This window comes from Aspergillus foveolatus (genome assembly GCF_047715535.1).
Source record: "Aspergillus foveolatus strain CBS 279.81 unplaced genomic scaffold BDW70scaffold_20, whole genome shotgun sequence".
Lineage (NCBI taxonomy): Eukaryota > Fungi > Ascomycota > Eurotiomycetes > Eurotiales > Aspergillaceae > Aspergillus > Aspergillus foveolatus.
In genome coordinates this window covers 195,626-221,919 of record NW_027396084.1, presented here as the reverse complement: position 1 = coordinate 221,919, position 26,294 = coordinate 195,626, and the positions used below count along the sequence as shown (strand labels likewise).

Here is a 26,294-nt window from a genome sequence, read left to right as displayed (position 1 = left end):
GAGAACTTGCGGCTCTCTGTCGGGGAAAGCGTTAGATTTGAATTGTTTCCCCGCATCTGAGCTTCGTACAGAGCAGAAGTTGGAGAATCCAGGCAGCGTTCTAGCTTCCTAGGCTACAGCTCCATCCAGACCTTCCTTATCGATAACATTGCATGTGACATCATTGTCAGGGTCCAAGACTACACTTGCAGCCCTTCTTACGTATGTTCAAAGGTATGCTGAAAACTATCGTGGATATCATTGAGATATGTAATGAAGAAATATCTTAATTTACAGATAGGAACTCCGGATGGCTATGTGTTGCCCATTATCCCCAGTGTAAAATGAGACTTTATCATACCAATTCAGCGAGCCTCATCAGAGTCACCATGAACTCCTTTGCTATACCCCAGGAACGGAGACGGCCGAGGGTCTCGCAGCCCACTCGTAGTATCTGCTCAGGCCCATGCGGTGCGCAGATATCACCTACGTTCGTCAACATTCCCTTCATCTTTTGTCCTTCGCGAACGAAAGACTGCACGAGCTCATCAGAGCATGGCTGGTCAAGGTTAATAACGCTGGGCCCGACAGACGAATCGTGCCGAGTGGCCGTGACGTCGGGAGATGCTTGCTTGTAGCACAGGCCATATGCCCAAAGTGTGAGAATCGCAAGATACGTAGCGACTGGCTCGTGGAATGCGTTTGTGGAGTACTTGCGAACATGGTACAATACCGATCCTGCGTGAATGACCGCCAGACGCGCTTTGTATTGGTCGTGTTTTATCCAGCGTAGTATGTAATGCCATTCAATGACTTTCTGGCGGTCCTCCCAATTGACCTTTTGCGTGGCCAGAAGATTCACTAGGAGCCGAATCTCGCGGAACGGCGCGAGGAGGATAATACGAGCTGTATGAAGGTGCAGAATTGTGGGATGCTCGTGGCCGTTTGCTTTGGCTATGGTGCCATTGGCCGTCCAGTGGAGAATATCCAAACAGTCGCACGCGCTATTGCGCCATTTTGAGTAGGACGGAATTCCTGGCAGCCAGACAGACCCTGACGGAATCGCCAATTTTCGGGACTGCTTCTTCGCCGTCGGGTTCCAGAATGAAAGCGGACGGCGAAAATAGTCGCCCACCTCCCACATCCGATGGTATAGGGCATGTATGAGCAAGATGTGACTCAGTTCCCCTATTTCAGGCACAAGCCTTTTCTCAATGTATAGAATCAACACAGCGTCATAGAGGGAGATCTTCTCTTGCTCTAAATGGTTAAGTTAGCCAAGATGCTATGTAACAATGTCAGCCGGCAATACCTGATATTTCTTCACGGAGCCCTTTCCAGATACGAGATGAGGCTGCGTGCCAGATATTCTCATTGCACGGAAGAGGTGCTTGGCCGTCATCGAGGCAAAAGTAGGGTTTCGTATCAAACTCATATGCCACTGTACAGTCCACAAGCTAGGCCATAGTCAGCATTGTTGGAGAATAATACGATCTCAGTATCGCATACCCATATCACATATCCAGTTCGCCTTCTGGCCTCTTCTTCAATCCATAGAAGCCAATGCTGCTCTGGCGACGATTGATCTGTTGAGGTATTCGAATTTTCTGAGCGTGATAGTAGTCTCTGGCGGTTTGCGAGGTTGACAAGATCACCAAAGTCAGCAAGTGCTGAAAGTTTACCACTTTCACTATTCCCGTGGAGTCTGCCGATGCAGCTCAGCAACATTGCCTGAATCAGCCAGAGCTGCAGATGCTCCGTTTGCCTTTTTTCTTTCTAGAACCATGCCCTCAGTTAGTCATGGTGACAAACGATATGATAGCTAGTGTATCTCACCTCAACGCAAAGAGCCCGACGGAGAAATTCATGAAAAGCTGTAGCAGTTCCATTTTGTTCACAAAGGTTTGCAGAATGACTGCCCATTGCTGCTAATGCTAGCGTGACTATCCAATGACATTTGTTTGGGTTGAATGTAGGGGTATGAACTATCGGATATAGGGAATGAGAGAAGCGAAAATAGTGGTGAAGAAAGTTCGACAGTGCTTGTGCACTAGGAAAATTGATCGTTTCAAACTTGGAGAATAGGAAATTCTGCGTACAGCATAACCGGGTGAATGCGTCATGTATCTGGTCGTACGTCAAAGCTTCAAGCTTGCAATTGACTTGAGTATCGGGTATGGTGTTCGTTTGCACTTCGCTGGGCGGAGGAAACGCAAACCGAGGCTTCGAATTGACGTTCTGAAACTTCAGAAAGATGTCGAGGGGCTCCGCGAATTGGGTGGGCCATGTTGACTGCTTCCTTTGTTTATGAAGCCGCTCAACCGGTTCGTCGACATTGTAATCGGTTGGGCGTTTGGATGGTCCAGATTGTGAAGATTGCCGCGGCCCTCGAACGAGGTTACCTGGGCTTTCCACATCGCCAAGCGAGGTGGTTGCAGACGGAGTTGTATGAGAAATACTTCCAGATAATGACGAGCCGTTAGGCTCCGCATTGATGACTGGAGGCAACCATGTTGTTTGGCCCAATGAACTGTCGAATACACCAGTTTGAAAGGACTGCTGAAGGGGTCCAGATGACAAGCCATGGTCAGAAGCTGATTCGAGAAACAGGTCGCTAGAAAGCCAGTTTAGTGGAGAAACTGTGGATTGGCCTAGAAATGACTGCGAGAAGTCCAACTGTGCATGCTGATCGCGCGAGCCCGGAATTCCAGAAACAGCAGTACCAGGTCCAGGAATTTCAGGTTGCCGACTTCCCACTGGGTAGCTGAACCGTCTTTGCTCAATCGGTATAGCATTCTGAACTTGCGCCGGTGTATAAAACTGTCCGTTAACGCCGGCAAACGGGGGAAATGTCCGTGGCATTGCCTCTGATACAGCAGTAACATCCGGTCGAACTAGCGACGGGCTCGAGACGAGATGCGATTCTTCTCTATTTTCCAACGGATTTTGCGAGCGGACAGGCATTTCAGGCGCCGCTGTGCCGTTTGGAGACGACGTGGAAGGATTCTGGGATGCGCGTATTCGCAGCTGGAATTGGCTGATCTGATATCCCGATTGGACGTCAGGAGTCCCCCTTCCTTCGTTTCGGGACGCCTCGGGGCCCTGTACGGAGAAGGTATGTGAAGACTGTCCAGAGAACGGATCCCGGTCGTCCAGCGACATGGTCTGGGTCGCGCCTTTTCGGATTTTGGCCTTGGAGCGTCGCTCGGTCGGATACTGGCATTCGAGGGACCTCGTCTCGCACCGCGTACACGGCATGCCACCGCTACAACGTACCCTCGCGAGCGCGCACTTATAGCAAGCGCGGAACGTCTTGACGGTGATTCTGTGCGTGCGGTCTTTCCCTCCATCGGCGCCGATGGTGTGATGACTCAACTCATGACGATGGAGGGTATCACTGGACAAATCATTAGCTGGACGGCTCAAGAGCGCTGTAGAAAGTTTAAAGAGAAGCGAGGATCGTTATAACATACGTTCTGGAGAAATGACGTCCGCATTGTGTGCACTCGAACGGTTTCTCCTTGGTATGGCTGCGAAAATGGCGTTTGAGGTGCTCGGGTCGCCTGAACGTACTCTGGCAGATGGAGCATTTAGTCTGGCCCGTAGCGGACGAGGTCTCTTCCACTTCGCGATCATGGCTGGCGCCTTCACTTTTAGACGTGGAGTCAATTTCCTGAGGGTCTGAACCTTCTGTGCTTCAACGGTTATTTCCTGTCCTGTCACTGACCGACACAGTGCGGGGGTGCGGAGACGAAAGCGCTGGTAAGGACTCCGTACCTTGGCCGATATCGCTCTTTTCCTCCGTCATAGCGTCTCATAGGCGGACCTCAGCGCGCAACGCTCAGTCAAGATCGTTAGAAGAGTGGCATTGTAGCGCAGGGTATCGGGATACGGAAGGCATGGGAAGGAGTCCTGGCACATCACGAAAGAGACGAGTTTCTCCCGACCAGAGCTAGCCTTAGGAATAATGTGGGCCGATCACACGTTCAACCCTTTTGCACAAGTCGCTCGATATTAGCCCAGAATTAAGGCCGGGGATGCGGGGAAGCCCTGCGCTGCCAGCCAGCCGTGAATAATGGGCCTAATGGCCCGGGGTCATATAACTTTCGAAATGGGGAATAGGTTCGGCGAGTTGGCTGGAACCGGCATAATTATGCGCTTTGGTCAACGAATTAAATAATGAAAATATTCGAAATAATCAAAATAATCAAAATACATAACCCGCAGCCGTGAATAACGGAGTTGAAACATTTATTATTATAATTGGGACGCGGCATGTGTCATTTGTGGCTCTTGGGGGCGCAACGTGCACCCGAGCTGACACCAGCCTCATCTTAGCCGATATGAGGCGTCCCGTTTCCCCTATTTACAGCGATCTGCTATCATCATCGACCCGCAAAAGCTTCAACGATCATTCAACGATCACGAAGCCGAAGCTCGATATCTGCGTCGCGACCATGGTCCAGAGTTAGACTGTCCCACGAATGGCCAAACCTTCGACGCCTTCCCGTCGAGTCGTGCTTCCCCGCTCTCTAAATAATAGTACGGTGAATCCGCCCGCTTCGGCTGCCGCCTTACAGGGAGCTCTACTCGCTTTCAGCCATGCGGTGCCTCCCAGACCGCAGTCCCCGATGATGGCAGATCGTCCACCAGTGTCACTGCTCGACTCCGATCCCGATCCTCCTTCAGAACTGCCAGAGCCCGGTTCGATTAAGGGCAAAATCGCCCTGTTTAGTGCAAACTCCACCGCGACCGCACCGAGCGACCGGCCACGATCTGCCCACGAAAGTGTGCCGGATATTACTCGCCAGAAATCACCGCAATTGCTTGCAGCTGAGATCGCTACCGGAAGCTTACAAGGCCCGGGCGGCAAGACTACGAGTGATGACGTGCAAAGGGCCCGGCTGCAACGAAATGGAGCAGTACCGAGTCGAGACCTGTCCTCGCCGATCCCGGTTCGGAAGCCAGTTGTAAACCCGCGATTGTTGGACCCGTATCAGGATGAGACTCCAGAACACTCGCCGCCGAAACCGGGTTCTGATCAAAGGTCCGCGTCTTCCAAGTCTTCAACGTCGCCCCGGCCGCCGATAAAGAAGCCGCGTCCTGTTCCGCCCCCTATACCGCGGAAACCGTCCCCTGTCCTAAGCGAACCTGCGTCGAAGTCAGCCAGCCATCGCTTCGAGAACGGACTGCGGCATGATGAAGCTCGAAAACCGCCTCTACCTCTTCGCTCCAAAACTTCTGCAGCGACGTTGTCTGAAGAGCGGCCGCCAGCACTTCCACCACGACGAGCCGCAACCGCGCAGGATCTGTACATAAACCAATCTACCCCAGGACGCGTCGAGTCTCCAGCAGGGCTGTCGTCCAGCCCGAGTGTTGTGTCCTTGTACAGCCCGGCGCACAACGCCAGTCGCACAAGCGTACTCACCGGTGCGAGCCGAGACGCGCCCTCGGACGCAGTCGCTGCTTCGTCAACAGCGTCGAACAGAGCACTCCAGGCAAGAAAGTCGCCGCCACCACCTCCACCACAACGCAGGCGCCGATCACGATCTCGCTCCTTATTGCACGTCCAGCATAAAAAGGACCGTACGCCCAATCCTAGCCCAGGCGGTCTGCGAGAGACGCTTCGACCACAGGCCAAATCAGACGACGAAGACGAGCAGCGTCGCCGTCAGCACAAAAGCCACATTATCAACAAGCACCCGCATAAGCACAACGAAGGAGAGCGCAGGAGATGGAGAAGTGAGATTACGGAGAAAGAGCGGAAGAGGTACGAGGGCGTATGGGCTGCAAACAAAGGGCTGCTCATACATCCCAGCCAAGTACTAGACGAGAATCTCGAGCCAGATAAGACCCCGCCTGGAATGTATCCTCCGGCCGCGCTAGACATGGTCGTGAACCTTGTGGTTCGAGATATCTGGTCAAGGAGTCGTCTACCGAATCACGTTCTCGAGCAGATCTGGAACCTCGTGGATGGGCAGAAGATCGGTCTGCTGACTCGAGCCGAGTTTGTCGTGGGGATGTGGCTGATTGACCAGCAACTGAGAGGGCACAAGCTTCCGGCCGTAGTTCCTGAAAGCGTGTGGGCCAGCGTTACGCGTGTTCCTGGCATTTCTCTTGAACCGCATAATACCAAGCATTAGATCTTCATATTACACTAGAGTAAGGATTGGGGCAACCCTGCAATGGATGGAGAGTAAAGAATAGAAATCGACCTTGCAGCCAGCCGGGTCACGGTCTAAACATGTCAACCATTACGATTTTTGGCCCAAAAAAGACCCCTCGGTCCCTTAGCGTACAAGGTCAGATATATTGCTATCAGACAGAGCTAGAGCAGAATGTTGTGGTCGAGCATGATACAACGGACCAAGGAGGCAAACCCCTGTGGCAGCTCGTTCCTCAACAGTACTTCCACCTTTTGTGTTCTCTTCCCATCATCCATCTTCCCCCTCTTCCAATCCCGCTTACCAACCTCGCAGCTTCTTCAATAAGAAGCTACCTAGGTACAGAGTTTCATTGCCTCCTAGTTTTGTGCTGCTACTGATTGCCAATCAATCCCTGGCTTTGCAGCAGCTGCCCACTATGGTTCATCCACCAACCCTGGCATAACCTTTGCAATGGCTCAAAGACAATGAATTGAGCAATGGATTGAGCTCCTACCAGATACCTAATTTAGTGATGTCATTGTGCCTGTGAGATTCGAATATTTTATGGATTGGCCGGCGAACCCCAGCAGGTAAATGGAGATCTCTTACTTAATCCATGACGGCCCCAACTGCCTGAGAGGCGTGTGTGATGGTATTGATGATGATACCCTGGCTCCACCGCAGGACGATTGAATAATGGTTGCCTCTATGACTTGAGACATTAGGTGTACTAAGCACATACAGTCGTTTAGCGTAGGGAAAGGCCCCAAGAAGCAAACTGGCACCGGAACACGCATTGACAGCGCCGTCAGAGCAAACTCCCATTATCCCCTCTGCAACGAACGTTTCCTCGACCAATCGCTGGCTCGCATCTTATAAACTGGTTCTGCGAGAACAATCCCAAAGCAGCTTTTCAGGTATGTTCATATGAAGCTGGGTCTGAGAAAAGCCTATCGTGGGAGAGAATCTCATGCATGCCAGGGTTGCCCAACAGCTGTGGCCCACGACCGGCCTCAAAGCTGCGGAGCTTGTGGAGGGATCTGCTGCACCAGCCCAACTACCAGGCAGCTCCCAGCCTAGGGTTCTATAGCCTCATCAGTCCATGGTCCTATCACTGGGATAGATACGCTTCGTCACTTCCTTGGCCCAGGGAGCATCCCTCTTGTCAGGTTGCTATTCTGCGATTGCTTCCTATACCACCAGATGCCGATAGCCTAGGCTGCGCTAGAGAGCCTAACAATTCCTGGCCTTGAACCATTCATTGATACCAGCCCGTGTTGTTTGAAGGACTCAGTCCGGGTCAAAGGCTTCAACATCTCGCTCAGGTACTCCCGTCTGACGAGCCGTATGCGGAGGATGGACCGCCGGTGGAACCGTCAAACAGATGCGAGTGTATACTTGGACTTTGGCTGTCGGACAGCGTACCTATTCCCCTACATCTACGCCCCTTTGCGTGGGTTATTCCAAGCACAGGAAAATCATACTCCCAGCCGTGCGTAATGGACAATAAATGAATTACGAGAAGTGTACTCCGCACTGAAGTCAGCTTCAAATATTGGTTTACCATCCCCATCACCCTCACCCCGAAAATTAAACCCAAAAAGCCCTATTATCAGCGCATCGTACTATATGGCAAGCATGAGAGATATCGGCCGAAGATCTATACGGCCGGATGTAGATGCCGGTGCTTCTCCACATACTATCCACTTTTCGAACCCATCGACCATTCTCTAAATATTATATGAGGAGGGAGAGACATCGCCGAGAAAGCGCCGGCGCACGTGATCTGGATAGAACCGGAAGAGGAAAAAATGGGAATTTTAACCAGCCTTTGTCCGGACGATGATGTGTTTCATACCCATCCTTGGCTTCTATTTGGTTTTGTGTGCTTCTTGAAACCCTTGCTAAAATACATACAATGCATATTGCCACCACATCACTTCTGACAAGTTTGCATTGCAAATTTATTCCAGGACCAAACCCCGGGAGTTTCAGGAAACAGGACGGCATCTATTAAGACAGGGAGAGTGCCCACCCATAGCCAATACATACCGCCGGCATTAGCCTGAATCCTATAACCTAACGACCATTCAGCTTGGACCAATGGAAGGTAACGCCCTGTCCAAATAGTGACCAACCTGTGGCCTGACATCTCACAGTTCGGGATTTGATCCTGGGGCAGCTTCGTTCGTTCGTCTACTAGTAGTAGTCTGCATCAATCGGCTGGCTGATCCACGCCCCAATATCAGACCACTTTCAAAACACTGAGATTAGTCGTTCGGGCCTCGATTTCGTTCTTTAGAATCGGGTTGCCCCGTGGCTAAGCCGTCGGGGGGATTGTATGCCATCGCACTACTACTGTCCCCGCTCGGAGTGATGCACAACAACATACACCTCCTTTTAGGACTTTGACTGATGAATTTTCCCTTATTCATCATGGTTTATGGCACCTCGGCAGTCCCCGGTACAAAGTCTATCGACTCCAAACCCCGAAAGAAGTTTGCAAAACCACCTGTGAAAGTAGCTTGTTTATCATGGTAAGGGCAGCCGTGGCTTCTACAGCAATCCCCAGCTTTCCGTGGATCCTTCTCGCCTTCTCTTTGCCTGGAGAAAGCCTGTTGTGTGTCCAATCCCATCCTGCTGGCTTGCCTAGGTTCTTTTTGCACTAACCATTTCCAGTCGTGCCTCAAGAACGCGCTGTGATGGTCAGGATCCTTGCGTCAACGTATGTATCCATCCCTGCTCTTTGTAAACAACCCTTCTAGCACTTTCAAGCTTGGGCCGTCAATGTACTTTAGGTATGACCCGCTGACCAAGACCATCTTTCCTATCAAGTGTCAGAGCAAGCAAAGAACGTGCTCGTATATCCCCAGTAAACGAGGCGGCCCCAGGCCCAGAAAGAAAAAGGCCCTTCCTGTGGAAGCCACCGTTCACGAGGATGATGTCCAAAAAACCATCACCCCGGTGACTCCTGGCTTGGAGGACAGTAAGTCTAGCAAACCGCCGACTTTCTACATCAAGGGTGACTCTAACCAAAACACCGCAGTTGCCTTATTTGGCCAGATTGATGTACTTTCCAGTCCTGGCGCTGGGCTTAGAAGCCTAGACTTCCCGTCGGACTTCCAATCTTTGTTTGCTGGTTTACTTGGTCCAAATGATAGTGGCAACACCGGTCAAGGTCGAATTGAACCGACACCATCATTATCACCGTCCAGCGTGTCAACGCTATCCGTGGTTAGGACTTATGGCAGTGAACACGACATGTGGGTTGTACTTCTCCAGTATGTGATTGTGCTGACGGTGAAATCAGCCTGAATGCGTACTACGATTTCATTCATAACTATTTTCCTATCCTGCCACCAAGGGTAGGGCCAGCCTATATCGACAGCCCCCTGGATTGCATTGAGCCTTACTCGGAGTCTCCTTCTGGGGAGCCAGTCATCGCCTATCAGCCGCGTTCCCCGCTCAGTCTGGCAATATCCGCCATTTTAGCATTGATACCACATCCAAATGATCCGGAACCGTTGTCACCTCGCTCAGTCATACGACGGCGGGCATACGCGCACAAGTTTGCGCAGATGGCCAATGCCGGAGTCGAATCTGACTGTGAGCTTCATGCTTCCCCTGCGAACCCCTTTGAAACAACGTTCAAGGATCGCCCACGCATCAACCGAGAACGCCTTCACCCTCATACCCCAGTTGAGCTCGAGAGTATCCTTGCATTACTGCTGCTTACTGTGTATGAATACACCCAACGCGGAAACCTACTGAAAATGAGGTACCGTGCTGGACAAGCTTTAGCAATAGCGCTGGATATGTCACTGCATACCCTTGGCGAAGAGTACGATGAAACGGCAGAAGCCCGAAGAAGGGCTTGGTGGATGACAGTAATGCTCTCTATCATCTATCCCACATGGAGTCCAGTTACTGATTGCCTGTCTTTTCAAATAGTACTACTGCGTCCTCCAGGGATCGATTGTGAGCACAACAGTACGTCCGCATGTCCAGAAGTTCGCTACTGATCTTGGTTGAGTCTCTCTAATGTTCAAACCAGTCTCTGTCCATTGATGCCAACGATTCGCAATTTGTCACGCCTTACCCCAGGTTCGCCGCTGATCCCAATGTATGTTTTCTCGCTACATATCTCATGCGCAATGTCTAACTGGTTATCCTCTCAGGGCTGGTCCATATTTATCCAATCCCAACAAATACTGGTAGCTGCCACACAATTTGTTATCGACGTCAAGAAGTGGATTCCAACGAGGACAAATATGCCATACATTGTAGAGAGCATGCAGCGACTTGACACATGGACCAGCGCGCTATTGGCTCGGTCGAGCTTACCCCCTTCAGTTGCCCAGTCTGGCAACAGCAGCGGTATCCCGGAGCGAATCACGGCGCAGAGTATCCGTACAATTGCACGGATAAAGATATCCAGGTTCGTGCCTAAACCGCCGCACAAACATACTAAAAGTAAGAGCTGACCCTATCACCAGCGCCCAAATCAAAATTCACCGTTTTAGAGCATTTTCAGACATACCGATTTTCCTCAAAAGGCATTGTGATCTTAGCAAGGCAAATGCTTCTGACGACCCAGTCCCAGAATGTGCTGCCGAAAGCCCAGAGCATCCGAATGAAATTTCAAGCGTCGGCTGCTCCTGTAGCGATTTGGACAAATTCCAACAGTCCTCTTCAAGCGAGTATACACGGTCAACCTCTACATCTTCATCAGCATCTGAGTTCCAGCCCTTACTGCCTCAATATTCCTTCATTAGCGAGCTCCCTTATACCAGTCAGCATTCAGCAAGGGTCTGCCTGAAAGCATCCTTGTTAATCTCGCACATGTTCGAATCTCTACCTATACCCCTGCCACTCAGCGGCGGCAACAACCCCCCTCGAGTCCTGCAATCATTACCACGGAGGCAATACCCTAGAACTATGCCCTCCTTCGCGTGTTGCATGATGCAGGGCAGTTATGCTTTACTCATGATCTTCTACCAGGCGAACCTAGTGAAGAATGCTCAGGTTGAACCTGGCAACAGCAGTAGCACCAGCACAAGTAGCAGTCAAGACGGTTATTCGTTAGACAGCTTCACTGAAGAACTTCGTCAAGGTCTGGAGCGGCTAATAGGTGCCGCGTCGAATTATGCAATATCATACGAGGCGTTGACTGGAATGAGAGGTGAGTAAGGCCTTTTACTTTAGTGTCAAAGATCAAAGTAGCTAAGGACGAACCCAGATGACATCGAAGGTGCATATCAAACGGCGTTTTTTCAGGGGTGAAAGGGACTTGTTCGAATTTGCATGTTGGGCATATGTAGAGTTGCGGTTTATGGATGACCACGGACTTTGACTAAAACCATAATTCAATAATGCTGCTGATGATGTATACCCACAGAATCGGTTTGCGTTGATTTGCATCCTTCTACTGAGTGCACAAAATGCAGTATTCCAGCAGCTTTGAGAACCTCTTATCTTTAACGACCTACGTCAGTATTCCGCTATGTTGTAAACTACTCTACGAATCATCTACTCAATGGGTTTATGTTACTATCGCAGAAGGTCAAAGACAGCCAGATGAGACCCAAACTCTCCATGTAGTAGCATGTAGTATTGATACTCAAAGTTTAGAACGTATGCCTTCTAAGCGAAACTTTACATCTTTAAGAACTTTACTTGTCGGCTTCCATTCATCAAACTGTTTCAGGAGTTCCATAGTCTCATTGTATAGCTCGTGCCGCACGTATTCTTCTTCCAGGAGACCACGCATGGCAAACGGGAGAATATAAGGATTTGGTACTGGTGGCGGGTAGTTCCGTTTGATGTGGAGGGGTGCATTGGAGACAGGGGACGTTTCGAGGGCGAACTCGATGGCGAGTCTGCGGGTTAGATAATTAGCATAAATCTGAATGAGAGAATGTCGATAACATACCGATATACGGCTTCCTCGTCGTAGAGTCTGGAGTGGCCTTCTCCAGTGTAGAGGCTGCCCGCCAGGGGAGAACTTAGTTCTCGAATTAGGCCGTGATCTGAGATGCCGAGATTGCGGAGTTTGAGGGCGAATCCGACTAGGTGAGATACGCTGGCAGAGATAACTTGTTAGTGTTATGGTTTATACAGTTAAGGTTTGACATACAAGCTTGGAGCGTGGACTCTTCCGTCGACAAAGGCTGCGCGGTAGATGTATGGGTGGGATACAGGGGAGAACAAGGATGACTGTCTGAGTTAGTTCTTGGATTCTTGGAATGCCATTCAAGGTTTTTACCTCCAGAGAGACGAGTTGATCGTCAATACTTCCAATATAAGATATTCGTACTCCAAAGTCTATACACGTCCTCAAGGCAGACTCGTAATCTTTAGAGACCTTGCTGTAGGGCAAGGCGAATTCGAACAGCTCCCCAGCGGATCCGCTAATCCACCGAGACTTGTAATCAGCGAACGGCCCGAGGTTCACACCAGCCATCGCGCAGACTCCAACTCGGTTCGCATTGATACAGCCGAACAATATTAGTTTCGCGACCAGCATGATTCCCACTGGAACGCCCTGACTATGACACGCGACCAAAATGAAGTCAGCGCTCCTGATTTCTTCCATCCAGTTGAGAAGTAGTTTCCAGAGCAGGTCCACGCGCTCGGCGATCCTTCCCTCGCCTTCTAAAGCTATTTTCTGTATCTCGCAAGTGTAGCCTTGATCATCTGTATATTTGCGTATAGCTTCGGCAGCCAAAGTCGAAAATCTGACGGATGTGCCTGTGGGCTGACCAAGGACGCTCCGTATTAACGGAGCAGGAAAGTAACCATGAATTCCTATTGAGAGTGCCTTTTTGATGCGTTGGGGATAAGCGAGTTTGTGGACATGTTTGTTACTGGGTTCCTTGCTGTAGTGGAGAAATCGACCCAGCGATTGGAGCAGCGTCGGTCTGTCTTGCAAGGCAAATGTATCCTTGAATTTGGGGAGTACTTGGTTTGGAATGATCTTCTGTAACTGTTTGGAAGCTTCAGGGGCAGCTGGGACTAGAGCCTCCGGGGCACCCGCTGATTTTGACACAACATTGTCCGGCAACGGCGGGCCGCTTGGAGGAGCATTAACCTTCACATTTCCTTTATTGATGACTTCTGTCTTGCGTCCAGCTTTGGAGTCGGACACACTTGTCGACTGTTCAGTAGGTGGATCCTGAATTATGGTAGCTTCAGTCGCCTGCGCTTCTGGGGGTCTTTCTTGCGCAGAGTCTCTGAAGAAGAAAGACCAGGCAGATGGCTTGGTACTTGTACTTGTACTCTTCGGAGTATCAGTGCCGCCCTCCATTCTCGTCCTTTCAGTATCTTCGTCCGACCTTGATGACGCAACGGGAGCAGGAGGGTGTTGTTCCTGCGCATTGCAAGAGGCTTCATCCTTGAATGCCTTCGGCCCTTTAGTCGAGGATGAGCCGTACCACATCTGAAGCCAGGAGCGTGTCTGCGATGTTGACGAAATTTCTGTAATCCCAAAAGGTTTGTCTTGTTCTGGGCTTGGCTCTGAAGGTGCAGACTCGTTGTCTTGATTCGACGAATGGTCCGCTGCAGGGGTTTCAGTTTCCGCCGTTTGTTCCGTTGTTGTTTCCGCGGTCGAATCGCTTGCTGTAGCCTTATTATATACGAATGGAGCGTATACCCAGGAGAGCCACCCAGCAGGTTGAGTTACAGCCGCATCCAGGTTGCTCGAGACCGCAGGCTCGCCGGTTGGGTCCGACTGATGATCCTCTGAGTTATCTGCTTCTACCGCGCTTGTATCCTTCAATATCTCTTTATCAGCTGTATCGGCGGTCTTTCCTGGCGACGTGGGGTCCGGTTGCTCCTCTGCCGGGGCCGATGTGGAACCATCAGAAGCAATGTTGATGCGGGTTGTCGTAGCACTAGCGGGTAAAGATCTTGTCAACCCGCCTGCTCTTTTGGTAAGCTGAAGAGAAGGATTCCGTTGTTGCTTTGGTGAATAGAGTGGGAGGGTTGATTCAGACGCGACGTCGGACGGAGTGTGTTTGGCCATCGAGATGCTCTCACGGGCTACCTCGGTAATGGGGGCCGCTTTTGATGGCCAGACACTTGGATACCACTTTCATGAAGATCAGCTCCAAAGCCAAGTAGTCAAGCACGTTTATATTGCTTGAATTCAGAATAACACACTTACTGAGCTTCTACCTGAATTGGAGCCTTTGCTGTTGGGCGAAGTGACATCAGGCGATTGGGGGCTAGGCTTTACTCTCTTGCGAGAAGCCGGGGACGCCATGGAAGCTGCGATAAGAACATCACCAAAGTATGCAATATGTGGAACAATTTCAAGGCGCTAAAATGCTTATGGGAGTGGTCGATGAGAGAAATAAGGGACTAAGATCAGAGGAATATTAGCAAGGCCATTGTTATCTCAGCCCTCTTTCCCAACCAACCGCTGATGTCAGTCACATTATCAGCAGGCTTCACCGCCCGGTGCCTGACCTCTTAGGTGTCAATTATGTGGGCCAGGACTGACTAGCGTCGATTCGGTCGATAAGTCCTGGGATTTTTTTCTCGCCGATAAACTGGATTCTCAAGAACACGCCTCATATTCAGGTTAGTTCTGTGGCCCCGGGTTCTTGTCGAGTCCGCATCTGGACACCCGGTATCTCACAATGGCGATTCAGAAAAAGGTATTAAATTAGGTTTAACGGATGTTTTCCGGTGTCGAGTTTTTTAAGCTGATTTTTCATAGCACGGTAAAGGTCGTTTGGATAAGTGGTATCGCCTGGCGAAGGAAAAGGGATACAGGGCAAGAGCAGCATTTAAGTTGGTACAGCTGAATAAAAAGTATGGCTTCTTGGAAAAGAGCAAGGTGTTGCTCGATCTTTGTGCTGCACCAGGTGTGAGTACACCAGATGTTTGCTTCTTTGGCCGAAATTATACTGACCGTTCATCAAGTCATGGTGTCAAGTCGCCGCAGAATGCATGCCCGCTCAAAGTCTAATCGTCGGTGTCGACTTGGCCCCAATCAAGCCTATCCCCCGAGTTATCACCTTCCAACAAGATATCACGACTGAAAAGTGTCGCGCCACCATTCGGTCGCATCTTAAGCACTGGAAAGCGGATACTGTCTTGCACGATGGTGCTCCGAACGTCGGTACGGCGTGGGTTCAGGATGCTTTCTCCCAAGCGGAACTGGTGCTCGAATCCCTAAAACTCGCTACAGAGTTTCTTGTTGAGGGTGGTACATTTGTCACGAAGGTCTTCAGATCCAAAGACTACAACCCTTTACTCTGGGTTTTCAAGCAGCTTTTCATGTCTGTCGAAGCGACCAAGCCTCCGTCTTCTCGAAATGTGTCCGCCGAAATCTTCGTTGTCTGCCGCGGTTACAAGGCACCGAAGCGCATTGACCCCAAGTTCCTTGATCCCAAACATGTCTTTGCCGAACTGGCAGATCCTACTCCCAACAATGAGGCCAAGGTTTTTAACCCTGAGAAGAAGAAGCGGAAGAGAGAGGGTTATGAAGAGGGCGATTGGACACAATTCAAGGAGGTCCCTGTAACGGAGTTCATCAACACCACAGATCCGATTGCGATTCTCGGTTCGTGCAACAAGCTTAGTTTCCAGCAACAACCCGGAGGAGACCTTGCTTTAGCCACTTTGGATCGACTTCCAGAAACCACCGACGAGATCAGGAATTGCTGTGAGGATTTGAAAGTTCTGGGTAAGAAAGAATTTAGGAACCTTCTTAGGTGGCGTCTCAAGGTTCGCGAGAAGTTTGGGCTGGTAGTAAAGAAGGGACAAGCCAAGGATGATGAAGCCGAAGAGGTTGCCGAGGTTGCTCCTATGGATGATGAGCTTGCGATCCAAGAAGAACTTCTCCGTCTTAAGGAAAAGGAGAGTGCCAGAAGTAAGAAGGAAAGGCGCAAGGAGAATGAGAGAAAACGCAAAGAGATTGTTCGAATGCAGATGCACATGACAACTCCTATGGATATTGGAATGGAGCAACTGGGTCCCGGAGGGGAAGATGCTACATTCTCTCTCAAGCGCGCTGAGAAGGCCGGAGCGGCCGCTGCCATGGCATCAGGCAAGGAATTGGCTGTCATTGAGAGCGAAAGCGAAGAGTCCGAGTCCGAAACGGAATACGATGATAGCGATGATGAGGGGGATCGGTTGGAGAGAGAGCTTGACTCGTTATATGAGCAGTATCAGGAACGCAAGGAAGACAAGGACTCGAAATTGCGGGCGAAGAAAGCTCGGAAAGACTACGAGGCGGAAGAGTGGGAAGGATTTTCTGACTCGGACAAAGAAGGAAGCGATGACGAAGAAGACGAAGCAGAATCCAAAGCTCCTGTTGTTCCTACCAATGGAGCTCTATCCAATAGCGCTGCACTTTTCTTTGACCAGGACATCTTTCAAGGTTTAGAAGATGTTGAGGACGAAGAGGACGAAGCAGAGGGAACAAACAACATGACTGTTAAGGACGAGCGGGACGAGCAGCACGAAGAGGAAGAGGAAGAGGAAGAGCAACCGAAAAATAAAGCTGCTCCTGAGAAAAAGAAGAAGGTCAAGGAGACGGCAGATACTAAGCCGTCTGAAGACTCTTCTGATGATGAGTACGAGGACACGGATGAACCGCGCAAAAAGAATGGCCAGCTCGGTAAGTAACGTCGAGAGGTTAAAAAAGAGCTTCTTCTAACTAATTTCCAGACATTGATATCATCACGGCAGAGGCTATGGCACTGGCTCAACAAATGGCTACTGGAGAAAAGAAGTCACAAGATGTGTTCGATGACGGATTCAACCGCTATGCGTTCCGAGACGTCGATGGCCTCCCGGAATGGTTCCTCGATGACGAAAACAAACACAGTAAACCCAACAGGCCAATCACCAAAGCAGCCGCAGCCGCAATCCAGGAGAAGTGGCGCGCTATCAACGCACGACCTATCAAGAAGGTGATGGAGGCCAAGGGCCGCAAGAAGTTCAAGGCAGCACAGAGGATCGAGAAGTTACGCAAGAAGTCTGCCTTGCTAGCGGACGATGAAACAATGAGCGAGAGAGATAAGGCGCAGGCGATTGCGCGAATGATGAGCAGAGCGGCCAAGAAGAAGCCCAAGCAGAACGTGAAACTGGTCGTTGCCAAAGGAGGTAACCGGGGTATCTCTGGCCGGCCTAAGGGTGTCAAGGGCAAGTACAAGATTGTGGATGCGAGAATGAAGAAGGATGTGCGGGCTCAGAAGCGCTTGGCGAAAAAGAAGCAAAAGTGATCTATAAAGTGAATGTACATAGACTAGCTAGAGAATCTGATACCCGTGACCGCAGCTGTATACTAAAACGCTCACTTATCGATGATTAGACCCAGAGCCACGGGAGCGGGAGCGGGTACCTACCCAAGTACCCTACGTATGACTAAGAGTGGCAACGCAACTATAATGGATCGACTGACAGGGCTACCTTCTTGACTACCATCTGTCTTACGGGGCTGGGGCTGGATTTTCGCATTTGCTCACGCTCTCTTTTCCTTCTCTCGTTACTTCTGTGGCTTGTCGTACATATGTTACCATCAATAAATTATTAGTTTCATGTCCATATTGACGCCTTTCTTTTCGTCTAGTCAGTTTTTTACCTTCATTTTCTGAACTATATCCCAGTCGGCTGCGACAACTTCTCGATGGGAGGCTTCGATTACCTCCAAAAAGGAGGGACAGGCTTTACTCTCCAAGTAAAAAAGCCTCAGATTCGCCGAGTAGTTCAAACGCGCCCCGCTGCTCCTTCTTCTCACTCCGCAAACAAGGCGCCTCGAACTGTTCCCTCCGGGCTTCAAAAGGAAGCTCCAGAGACAGCCAGTCGGTCAGTTTCGGGAGAAAGAGGCTTTTCACCATCAAAGCGACGGCTGACACCATTACGCAACCGTAAGCGTCCGACTCCTGAACAGCGGCTGTCCAGTGACGATGATGACGAAGGAAGCGATACGGATACTTCTCTCGAACTACGTAAACGTGCGAGAACTGGCGAAAGTACAGAACCGGATTACGGGAGACGGCTGCGCTCACTGAAGGCATTCTCTGGCGACGAGACGAAGTCGCTTCCCATTGTCCACGCTTCGGAGATCACGTCTGTGCAGAAGCCGGGAAAGTTCAAGCCAGCTTTCGAGAATACGAACCAGACTTCCGAAATATTTCTTCAATATCCCAGTGCGACGCCGAAAGAAAGGTATGCTTATAAGCTGGTCAGAGGCGTCCAGTTGGCTAATATCATTCCTCGGGTTAGATATGAAGCAGTGGTTCCACGCGACGACGACGAATTTAAGCCCCTCGACGATATTGTTCAGGTTATCGAAACGGTAACTCAAGCGTATATACCAGAAGACGAACTGGACGAATTCAACAATGAGTCGACAGGAATCAAACGAAGATTACGGCGAGCGCTGGCGCGGGGTTCTGAGCGTGAGTTTCGCGAGTCGGTGAAGGACTACAATGTTGCGATTGAACGGCTTCGACGAAGCGGTAGTATCGCGAAAAAAATGGACGCCACCTATCGGCTCAGTCTTCCGCACGTGGAACGCATCCTAACTCAGATCTACTCCCGGACAGTATCCCCGCGAGTTGATTCTCTTCGGCAGTACGAGAACGGAACGGACAATGTCTACGGAGAACTTCTCCCACGATTTATTAGCACGATATTCAAGGAGACCGGGCTGAAGTCAAACCATGTTTTTGTCGATCTCGGCTCGGGTGTCGGTAATGTGGTTTTGCAGGCAGCTTTGGAGATTGGCTGTGAGAGCTGGGGTTGTGAAATGATGCAGAACGCATGCGATCTCGCGGAGCTTCAACAAGCGGAGTTCAAGGCCCGCTGTCGGCTATGGGGTATCGCTCCAGGCAAAACACATCTTGTACGAGGCGATTTTCTCAAGGAACAGAGTATCATCGACGTACTAAAAAGAGCCGACGTCGTTTTAATAAACAACCAAGCGTTTACCCCACAACTCAATAACGAGCTCATCAACCATTTTTTGGATATGAAAGAGGGATGCCAGATCGTCTCTCTCAAGTCTTTCGTCCCTGTCGGTCATAAGATCCAGTCACGGAATCTCAACTCACCTATCAACCTTCTGACAGTGAAACAGAGGCAGTATTGGTCTAACAGCGTCAGTTGGACAGACGTTGGAGGCTCTTATTTCATCGCGACCAAAGACAGTTCTCGACTCAAGGCTTTTTCGGAAAGCTTGGCTTAACAAACCATTTTTCGCAATGACGATTCAAGAACGTTATGCTGGACAAATTTGGTACATTTGTACAAACCCTTTTTTTTGTTATACAGACTTTTGGCTGGAGGGACATACTTTTGGACTACATAAACAAGATACCACTACTAAACCAAATATACCATAGACAGCGCTCGTCGCCCACTGTGATTTATGATATATGACTGCGTTTTATTGCACCTTGCCACATGTAAGCATCGTAGAAGAAAAGCTAGCGCAGAGTTTCAGTTCTCATTATGAAACAAAACCATCTATCCAGTTTAAATATCGTTCTAGTGTGGAGATGAAATATCGAGAAGATTAGAGAGCGCGGTGTCCAGAAGTTAATGGATAGAAGCCGGGTATCACGAGAATTGGTAAGCATCATTCATGGCATCTGCCTCCTTTCCCATCCGGGCCATCCAACGATCAACCAATTCCTGATTCTCCTTCTGCAGTCGGTTCGACCGCTCCTCAGCCATATTGAGCTGGAGCTCAAATGTTGCGATCTCGTCTTGGAAGCCCTAATACAACGAGTGTGAATATTTCTCCCTCCATAAACTCATTCCAAGGAACAGGGTACCATACTTCCAACAATTTCGCTTTCTCTCTTAACTCTTCATCTCTATCCTTTAGTCTAAGCTGCAAATGTGTGATTTCACTTTCCATCGAACTGATCCGCTTGCCGTTTTGGATGTTCCTTCTCCGCAGCTTCTCCAATTCTGTTGTTACGCGTGCTAGCTGTTCTTCGAGTTCCGAGCGAGATCGTTGCGCTTCGGCTAAGTCTGCCCGAGTTGCGAGTATTATGTCTTGCGGGGACGGCCCTGATGCAGGAGACGGCTGCTGCTGTCTAGGATCGGCGACTGGAGTAGAAAGTGCCGATCGCTGAGCGTCGCTCTGGAGATTTGATACTGCTATCAATGAAGACGCCGTTCTATCGGCGAGCTGGCTATCTGGAGCAGGCGGAAAAGTCAGTCGGCTGGGCAGCCTTTGGGAATTGGATGCCTGCGTGTGCGTACATGCATTGTAGATAGCGACGTTGGCCTTCTCACGCCGATCACGAGCTGCCAACGCCGCCGCGTACTCCTCCCTCCAGTGGGCCATGCAAATCACGATAGAAGGTCATGGGGTAAAGATAATGCTCAGGAACGCATCGCAAGGCGCAACCAAGCGAGGTTTCAAAATTCAAAGATCGCTCTGGTCAGAAACGGCCGCAACGGGGCAGGCTGCACTTATAGTGCAGTAAGGCTAAAACAGACGACCCCTCATATCCTTAGTACCTCCCCCGTCACACCGCTTTCATCATCAGGAGCGGAGATCCCAACTACTCCTCACCATCCTCCAAGCCGCTTCTCCCAACTGATTATCATCTTGCGTCGGCGCCGGTCCTTGCAGCCTACAAACTCTCGCTTTCGGGGACTCTTATCTGTCTTTTCTAAAATTCTGCTTTGCGCTCCTTACTTATTGACTATCCAGCCACAACCATGTCGTCACGGAAGAAGGTCATGCTGAAGGTACCTTACCCGCTGTGCCACTACGCCGCTGTCCTGAACTGACTTGTATCATTCTAGGTGATTATTCTCGGAGACAGTGGTGTCGGTAAAACAAGTTTGATGAACCAATATGTCAGTTGTTTTTTATTCCCAAGCAGGCCCTGTTTCTCCGCTCACACCGATTCCCCAACCAGGTCAACAAGAAGTTCAGCGGAAGCTACAAGGCTACAATCGGTGCCGATTTTCTTACGAAGGAGGTTCTAGTCGATGACCGCCTAGTAACGATGCAGGCACGTATCCCACGGCACCGCCGTTCCATTCGCAAATTAACCAAGCTGGGTAGATCTGGGATACCGCCGGGCAAGAACGATTCCAGTCATTAGGAGTCGCATTCTACCGGGGAGCTGACTGTTGTGTCCTTGTTTACGATGTGAATAACTCCAAGAGCTTCGAGGCACTTGACAGCTGGCGCGACGAGTTTCTCATTCAGGCTAGCCCGCGCGACCCTGAGAGTTTTCCATTCGTAAGTTGTCATCGGGCCGTGGTTGCGCTCGGCTAATCGTGCTGTTCTAGGTGGTTATCGGAAACAAAATTGATATGGAGGAAAGCAAGCGGATGATCTCTTCTAAGCGAGCCATGACGTTTTGCCAGTCGAAAGGAAACATTCCCTATTTCGAAACTAGCGCAAAGGAAGCTGTCAATGTCGAACAAGCTTTCGAAGGTATTTTCTCGTCGGTAGTGTTACCCTGGATCATTGCTGATATCCCCCTAGTCATTGCTCGAAGTGCCTTGGCTCAAGAAGAAGCGGAAGAATACGGCGGCGACTACACTGATCCGATCAACATCCACGATACTACCGAGCGCGACGGTTGCGCCTGCTGATTACGGCTATCGTGCTACAACTCTTATCCTTGTTTGATGGCCAAGATATGTTTTTTTTTCTGCCGCGCTTTAGACACTGTCTGCTCCAAGCTTGAAGAAATGCGATTTACCATGAGCGTATCTGTATATCCAACTTCGGCGTTCCTCGTTTAACACTTCCACGTCTTTTTCTCGTGCTGGTTCGGATGATTCGACTGCGCTCTGCTCTTGATGTTTTGTTCTATATGAGGGTATAGTTACGGTTTACTAGGAGTCTGGAATATCATCACTACTATTTGATAACACGTACGGAGTAGCAGTGAATGCGTGCATAGGGGACTCCTCGTGACCCCGCAGCGGTTCGGTGGACCACCCACGCCTTGGACCTCTCTAGATCCATTTCCATATACAACCCTAAATTATAAATACGGCTGCGGACTTAAGAGAGTAGTCTTTTATTAGGAGTAATGTGCTAGTTATTGGAGCAGACACTCGTTGAAAATGCCGTGATCATGCGCTCCGTATCTCACCGCAGCGGGTCACCTCCATGATTGCGACTGATAACGCAATCTCACGCACGACCGGCAGCTCCAGACTCTCACCTGAGCGCAAACCCTCGAGATTCTTGCATCTCAATGGAGTCCTCGTCGAACGCAAGACACTCTGGACTAGCCGGTACCGCTAGAAAGACCCTGGGCATCTGTCTGCTCCTGATAGTGGTGATACTATGGACCGCGTCGAACTTTCTGGCTAGTGTAGGTATTTGTCCGAACTGTCTTGGATATCTCAAACAAGAACTCTCACACTCCTTCTCACAGACTATCTTCGCCGACGATACGTACTCCAAACCGTTCTTCGTCACCTACCTGAATACCTCAATCTTCATTCTCCCACTCTTCATAATCGTCTCCAGCAGGCTCTGGAGTCTCTTCCGTGCGGGGAAATTATACCAGGTCCAGTCGTTTGAAAACCTATTACAACGCTTTGACTCCAATTACTCAAGCGCTGAATCTGAGCGCATTCTCGGTCATGACCATGGCACTGGTCCTGGCGCCGATTATGGGCATGGGCATGATGGTTCCGGAGCGTGGAGCGCTTCTAGGAGAGGAAGCGTGGGCAAAGGTCATAGAAAAGAGAAATTAGGTCTGAAGGAGACCGCGAAGCTGAGCTTTCATTTTTGTTTGTTGTGGGTGAGTTGTTCTGTCAATCGGGCTTTTGCGTCGTGCTTTCATTGTGGTGAATATTGGCTAATGGAGTTTAACTAGTTTACTGTAAGTGATAGGGTGCTAACATGGGCCTTCGTGAAATATGTGTTGATCAACTACGTCTTAAATGCTAGGCAAACTACTTCTCAATGGCCTGTCTACAATTTACTACCGTCGGCAGCACCACAATCCTGACATCTACCAGTGGTATGTTACCTACCCTACACATGAATACAAGGCACACAATCTTAAATATAACTAACTCGTCCCAGGCGTATGGACCCTGATCTTTGGCGCCGTGCTGCGCGTCGAGAAATTCACCGGCCGCAAATTCCTCGGCGTCATTGCTTCACTGCTAGGCATAATCCTCATATCCCGCGTCGACCTCTCCGCAACCGACGACCCCAGCGCCGGCCATGATGGCAGTGGAAGCACATTCCCACCCAAATCTGCCGGCGAGATCGCCCTAGGCGACGCGATGGCCGCGTTCAGCGCCGTAATGTACGGCGTCTACACGGTGGTGCTAAAGCGACAAGTCGGCGACGAGTCCCGCGTCAACATGCAGCTCTTCTTCGGCCTAGTCGGCGTCTTCAACATGTTCCTTCTCTGGCCCGGTTTCGTGCTTTTGCATCTAACTGGCGTGGAGCCCTTCGCCCTACCCGACACCAGGAGAGTCTGGATGATTATTCTCATCAACGCGCTCTCCTCTCTCCTTTCCGATATCTGCTGGGCGTATGCGATGCTGCTTACGTCTCCGCTCGTTGTGACGGTTGGGCTTAGTCTGACGATACCCCTTTCGCTGGTGGGCCAGATTTTTTTGCAGGGAGAGTATGCAACGCCGTTATATTGGTTTGGGGCGACGGTTGTTTTTGTTTCCTTTTTGGTTGTCAATAATGAGAATCAATCTCAGGAGGCTGTGCAGGGGTATGATGTTCTTCCGGGGGAGGAGAGAGATGATTAAGTAGTACATGATAATTATGCTAGAGAAACTTTCCTGCATATCCTATCTGTGGTCAACAATTCTTGGAGTTATGGCGTTTGGGGCTCAAATCACATACAGACGTAAGGTCTTCGTTTCTGCTGCGCCCGCTTTAAGTTACACTAAACTACATTGCAGATTTACGACGAAGCACGATACAGAGGCTAGATGATATATCAGACTCTTCAGAGCAAGAATTGGTAAAATAGGTACCAAATAGAAGTACAATCTGAAACTCAGAAATAGCCTATCAGTCCAATCCAGGTCACTAGGAGCAATCCAATCGAATAGACTAATAAAGAATACAAAGCCCACCAATGCAGGAAGCGATAGCAGCAGCGATAGGAATATGTATAAAGAAAGAGAGAGAGAGAAGTAGCTCAGGCACCCACCCGCCCTTTGACGCCAAGCTAATATCAAGACTATGTAGAAGCAAAAGGACGCAAGCGTAAGCTAACTAGATATACGCCTGGTTGCGTGAAATTATTATCTGGTTACCTGTAACCATGTAAGAAGTGTTAAGAAAAAAGCCAAAAGCCAGCAATTGATGTGAGTCAGAGCCATGGGATATGGGGTATGCTATAGATTCAAGTAAGAAAGATAAAAGAAAAATAACGAGCGGTGGCAGTGATAAGGGAGGGAGGACTTATCGAGAGATCGATGGGAAAGCATGGGAGCGATAGGAGATATGGGTAAGGAATGGGGCGAATAAAATAGGAAAGGTGTACCGCGACTGGGATGCATGGGTCGAGTATTGATTTGACTAGGGAGCAGCTGCTGGCGCCAACTTGTTCCGAGAGACGATGATGCTTTTTAAAGCACCTAGCCACTTTGTAAGGGACTCTTCGTCGGGAGTGGAGAGTCGGTATATCTTTTCTTCTGCGATGATTTGGAGGCAGAAGTTCTTGGACCGCGACATCGGATCAACTTCCGTGACGTCGAAAATTTGCGCCATTGGGATTATCTTGACGGCAGAGTATTCCTGCTCGTCTTTATAGAATGCGAGGCTCTTTGCTCGTAGTACAACCCATAGGCGTTTCCAATGTCGCACACCCCCTTTGATCTTGAGACACTGGAGATATCCGCTGCAAATGACTCGTTCAGGGTCGCGCAGGCTCCCCATCTCATGGATTCTACCGGAGTCACGCGCAAGTGCAGATTGCTGCACTGCTGGCGCGGACGAAGATAATTCATTGATGGAATGTTTAGACTTTGAGTGCTCATGGCCATCAGGTCCATCAGACCATTCAGAATAGGAGGTAATATCATTTGCCGAATAGTCCTGCGGAGCAACAAACCTCCTTCGAAAATGACCAGAAGGTCTCCCACGACCAAACTCAGGAGAGCTCGCCCTTTCTCGAACCTCAGCATCAGAATGGTCGGTGGTGTCGTAGACACGCTGCCTGTTTATAGCCGCAGAATCCTGGTTTCCCTGTCTTGTGGACAGAGCAAGAAGAGCCTCCTCGTCTTCGTTTATCCGACTCTCAGCACGTATCCGTGCAATCCAGTCCTCCATATCCTTGTCCGACAACGCCTGGAACCGGTAATTCTTTGATGAAGTGAAAATCGCAAAAACGTGTTGCCGATGCGAACGGTGCGACTTGATGGGCGCAACGGCTGTAACCTCGGAAAGTGATATGGATGCTCGCAGTCGGGTCGCTTCTTCATCCTTGTAGACAGATAACAGGTTCGGCCGGAGAACAAGGTAGGCAGGCTTCCAGAAGGCTCTGAATACCTATATCAACCAAGCCAGTCAGCACAATTTGCTTTCCAGGCGCGAAACTCCGCGGAGCAGGAGACTTACATGTTTTGGCTTCACCCGACGGTTTACTTTCTTCGACTTCAGAACCCGATCAAACTCAAAGCTCCCGTTTTCATTAACTGGAGAGAATGTGTCGAGATTCATGACGTTACTGCGGTGAACGGCAGGGTTTTGCATCGGCGAGAGGAAGGGCTGCTGTACCGTGCCATCAGGGAGTTGGATCGCCGGAGTGCTCGGCCCCTCGAAGGCCAACGGACCAGGTGCCGCGCGCATTTGACGCATGGTATGATTAAGCTTCGCTTTGTATGGGACTTTGTTTCATATAAAAAAATGATCAATAATCGAAAATCCGAAGAACAGAGTGCTGGCGCTAATAGAATCCTGAGCGCGCACCGCACAGGCGCACATCTGGGCCAGAGGAAGATCGATGGAAGCAGGCCCCCATAAAATAGTTTACGGAGGCCTTAAGTGACAGGCCAAATCACAGGCAGAAACCAAACCGAATCCTTCTGGCTGATAGAAACAAAGCAGTTTTAGATTCGTCAAGAGGCTGTGTCGAAAGGGGAGATGGCGGGCACTGAAAGTCCAGAATAGGCCGTGGAGTTGGCGCCTTCTTTTGCAGGTGTCGATCGTTTTGACTTCGTTTCAGCTCTACA

The 26,294-nt window shown here is 50.0% G+C and overlaps 10 protein-coding genes across 10 annotated transcripts; 6 read left to right on the top strand and 4 right to left on the bottom strand.

Moving 5' to 3' along the window:
- Positions 1-334: 334 nt before the first annotated feature.
- On the bottom strand, positions 335-3,870 carry BDW70DRAFT_167779 (putative C2H2 transcription factor; the record flags this gene model as incomplete). The annotated part of the gene is made up of 6 exons (XM_073742311.1): positions 3,757-3,870; positions 3,453-3,669; positions 1,816-3,376; positions 1,489-1,755; positions 1,292-1,436; positions 335-1,239 (listed from the first exon to the last, which is right to left on the bottom strand). Exons 1-6 carry the CDS (start codon positions 3,785-3,787, stop codon positions 335-337), a joined length of 3,126 nt encoding a protein of 1,041 aa, XP_073596599.1. The 5' UTR covers positions 3,788-3,870.
- A 577-nt stretch (positions 3,871-4,447) lies between these two features.
- On the top strand, positions 4,448-6,170 carry irs4. The gene has a single exon (XM_073742310.1). It carries the CDS (start codon positions 4,464-4,466, stop codon positions 6,120-6,122), a length of 1,659 nt encoding a protein of 552 aa, XP_073596598.1. The 5' UTR covers positions 4,448-4,463; the 3' UTR covers positions 6,123-6,170.
- Positions 6,171-8,290: 2,120 nt separating this feature from the next.
- Positions 8,291-11,713, top strand: BDW70DRAFT_42520 (uncharacterized protein). Its single transcript, XM_073743984.1, has 10 exons — positions 8,291-8,662; positions 8,805-8,850; positions 8,961-9,111; positions 9,172-9,388; positions 9,436-10,012; positions 10,077-10,115; positions 10,180-10,248; positions 10,304-10,563; positions 10,622-11,307; positions 11,365-11,713. The coding sequence occupies exons 1-10, from the start codon at positions 8,541-8,543 to the stop codon at positions 11,406-11,408; spliced, it is 2,211 nt and encodes a 736-aa protein (XP_073596597.1). The 5' UTR covers positions 8,291-8,540; the 3' UTR covers positions 11,409-11,713.
- Positions 11,714-11,718: 5 nt separating this feature from the next.
- Positions 11,719-14,519, bottom strand: BDW70DRAFT_42518 (uncharacterized protein). Its single transcript, XM_073743983.1, has 5 exons — positions 14,290-14,519; positions 12,391-14,214; positions 12,262-12,341; positions 12,058-12,207; positions 11,719-12,004 (listed from the first exon to the last, which is right to left on the bottom strand). The coding sequence occupies exons 1-5, from the start codon at positions 14,386-14,388 to the stop codon at positions 11,746-11,748; spliced, it is 2,412 nt and encodes an 803-aa protein (XP_073596596.1). The 5' UTR covers positions 14,389-14,519; the 3' UTR covers positions 11,719-11,745.
- Positions 14,520-14,620: 101 nt separating this feature from the next.
- spb1 (rRNA methyltransferase spb1) lies at positions 14,621-17,429 on the top strand. The gene is made up of 4 exons (XM_073743982.1): positions 14,621-14,785; positions 14,848-14,997; positions 15,054-16,755; positions 16,806-17,429. Exons 1-4 carry the CDS (start codon positions 14,768-14,770, stop codon positions 17,360-17,362), a joined length of 2,427 nt encoding a protein of 808 aa, XP_073596595.1. The 5' UTR covers positions 14,621-14,767; the 3' UTR covers positions 17,363-17,429.
- A 36-nt stretch (positions 17,430-17,465) lies between these two features.
- On the top strand, positions 17,466-19,520 carry dot1 (histone methyltransferase DOT1). The gene is made up of 2 exons (XM_073736624.1): positions 17,466-18,308; positions 18,366-19,520. Exons 1-2 carry the CDS (start codon positions 17,767-17,769, stop codon positions 19,327-19,329), a joined length of 1,506 nt encoding a protein of 501 aa, XP_073596594.1. The 5' UTR covers positions 17,466-17,766; the 3' UTR covers positions 19,330-19,520.
- Positions 19,517-20,564, bottom strand: BDW70DRAFT_42475 (ATG16 family protein). The gene is made up of 3 exons (XM_073743981.1): positions 20,358-20,564; positions 19,927-20,291; positions 19,517-19,862 (listed from the first exon to the last, which is right to left on the bottom strand). The coding sequence occupies exons 1-3, from the start codon at positions 20,440-20,442 to the stop codon at positions 19,704-19,706; spliced, it is 609 nt and encodes a 202-aa protein (XP_073596593.1). The 5' UTR covers positions 20,443-20,564; the 3' UTR covers positions 19,517-19,703.
- A 58-nt stretch (positions 20,565-20,622) lies between these two features.
- rab7 (Rab family GTPase YPT7) lies at positions 20,623-22,137 on the top strand. Its single transcript, XM_073736623.1, has 6 exons — positions 20,623-20,852; positions 20,910-20,963; positions 21,026-21,121; positions 21,175-21,354; positions 21,405-21,552; positions 21,604-22,137. Exons 1-6 carry the CDS (start codon positions 20,823-20,825, stop codon positions 21,711-21,713), a joined length of 618 nt encoding a protein of 205 aa, XP_073596592.1. The 5' UTR covers positions 20,623-20,822; the 3' UTR covers positions 21,714-22,137.
- A 190-nt stretch (positions 22,138-22,327) lies between these two features.
- On the top strand, positions 22,328-23,858 carry BDW70DRAFT_159413 (DMT family transporter; the record flags this gene model as incomplete). The annotated part of the gene is made up of 5 exons (XM_073740689.1): positions 22,328-22,447; positions 22,511-22,882; positions 22,958-22,963; positions 23,032-23,104; positions 23,170-23,858. The coding sequence occupies 5 exons, from the start codon at positions 22,328-22,330 to the stop codon at positions 23,856-23,858; spliced, it is 1,260 nt and encodes a 419-aa protein (XP_073596591.1).
- A 271-nt stretch (positions 23,859-24,129) lies between these two features.
- On the bottom strand, positions 24,130-26,176 carry BDW70DRAFT_135067 (PH domain-containing protein). The gene is made up of 2 exons (XM_073736622.1): positions 25,681-26,176; positions 24,130-25,611 (listed from the first exon to the last, which is right to left on the bottom strand). Exons 1-2 carry the CDS (start codon positions 25,918-25,920, stop codon positions 24,640-24,642), a joined length of 1,212 nt encoding a protein of 403 aa, XP_073596590.1. The 5' UTR covers positions 25,921-26,176; the 3' UTR covers positions 24,130-24,639.
- Positions 26,177-26,294: the final 118 nt, after the last annotated feature.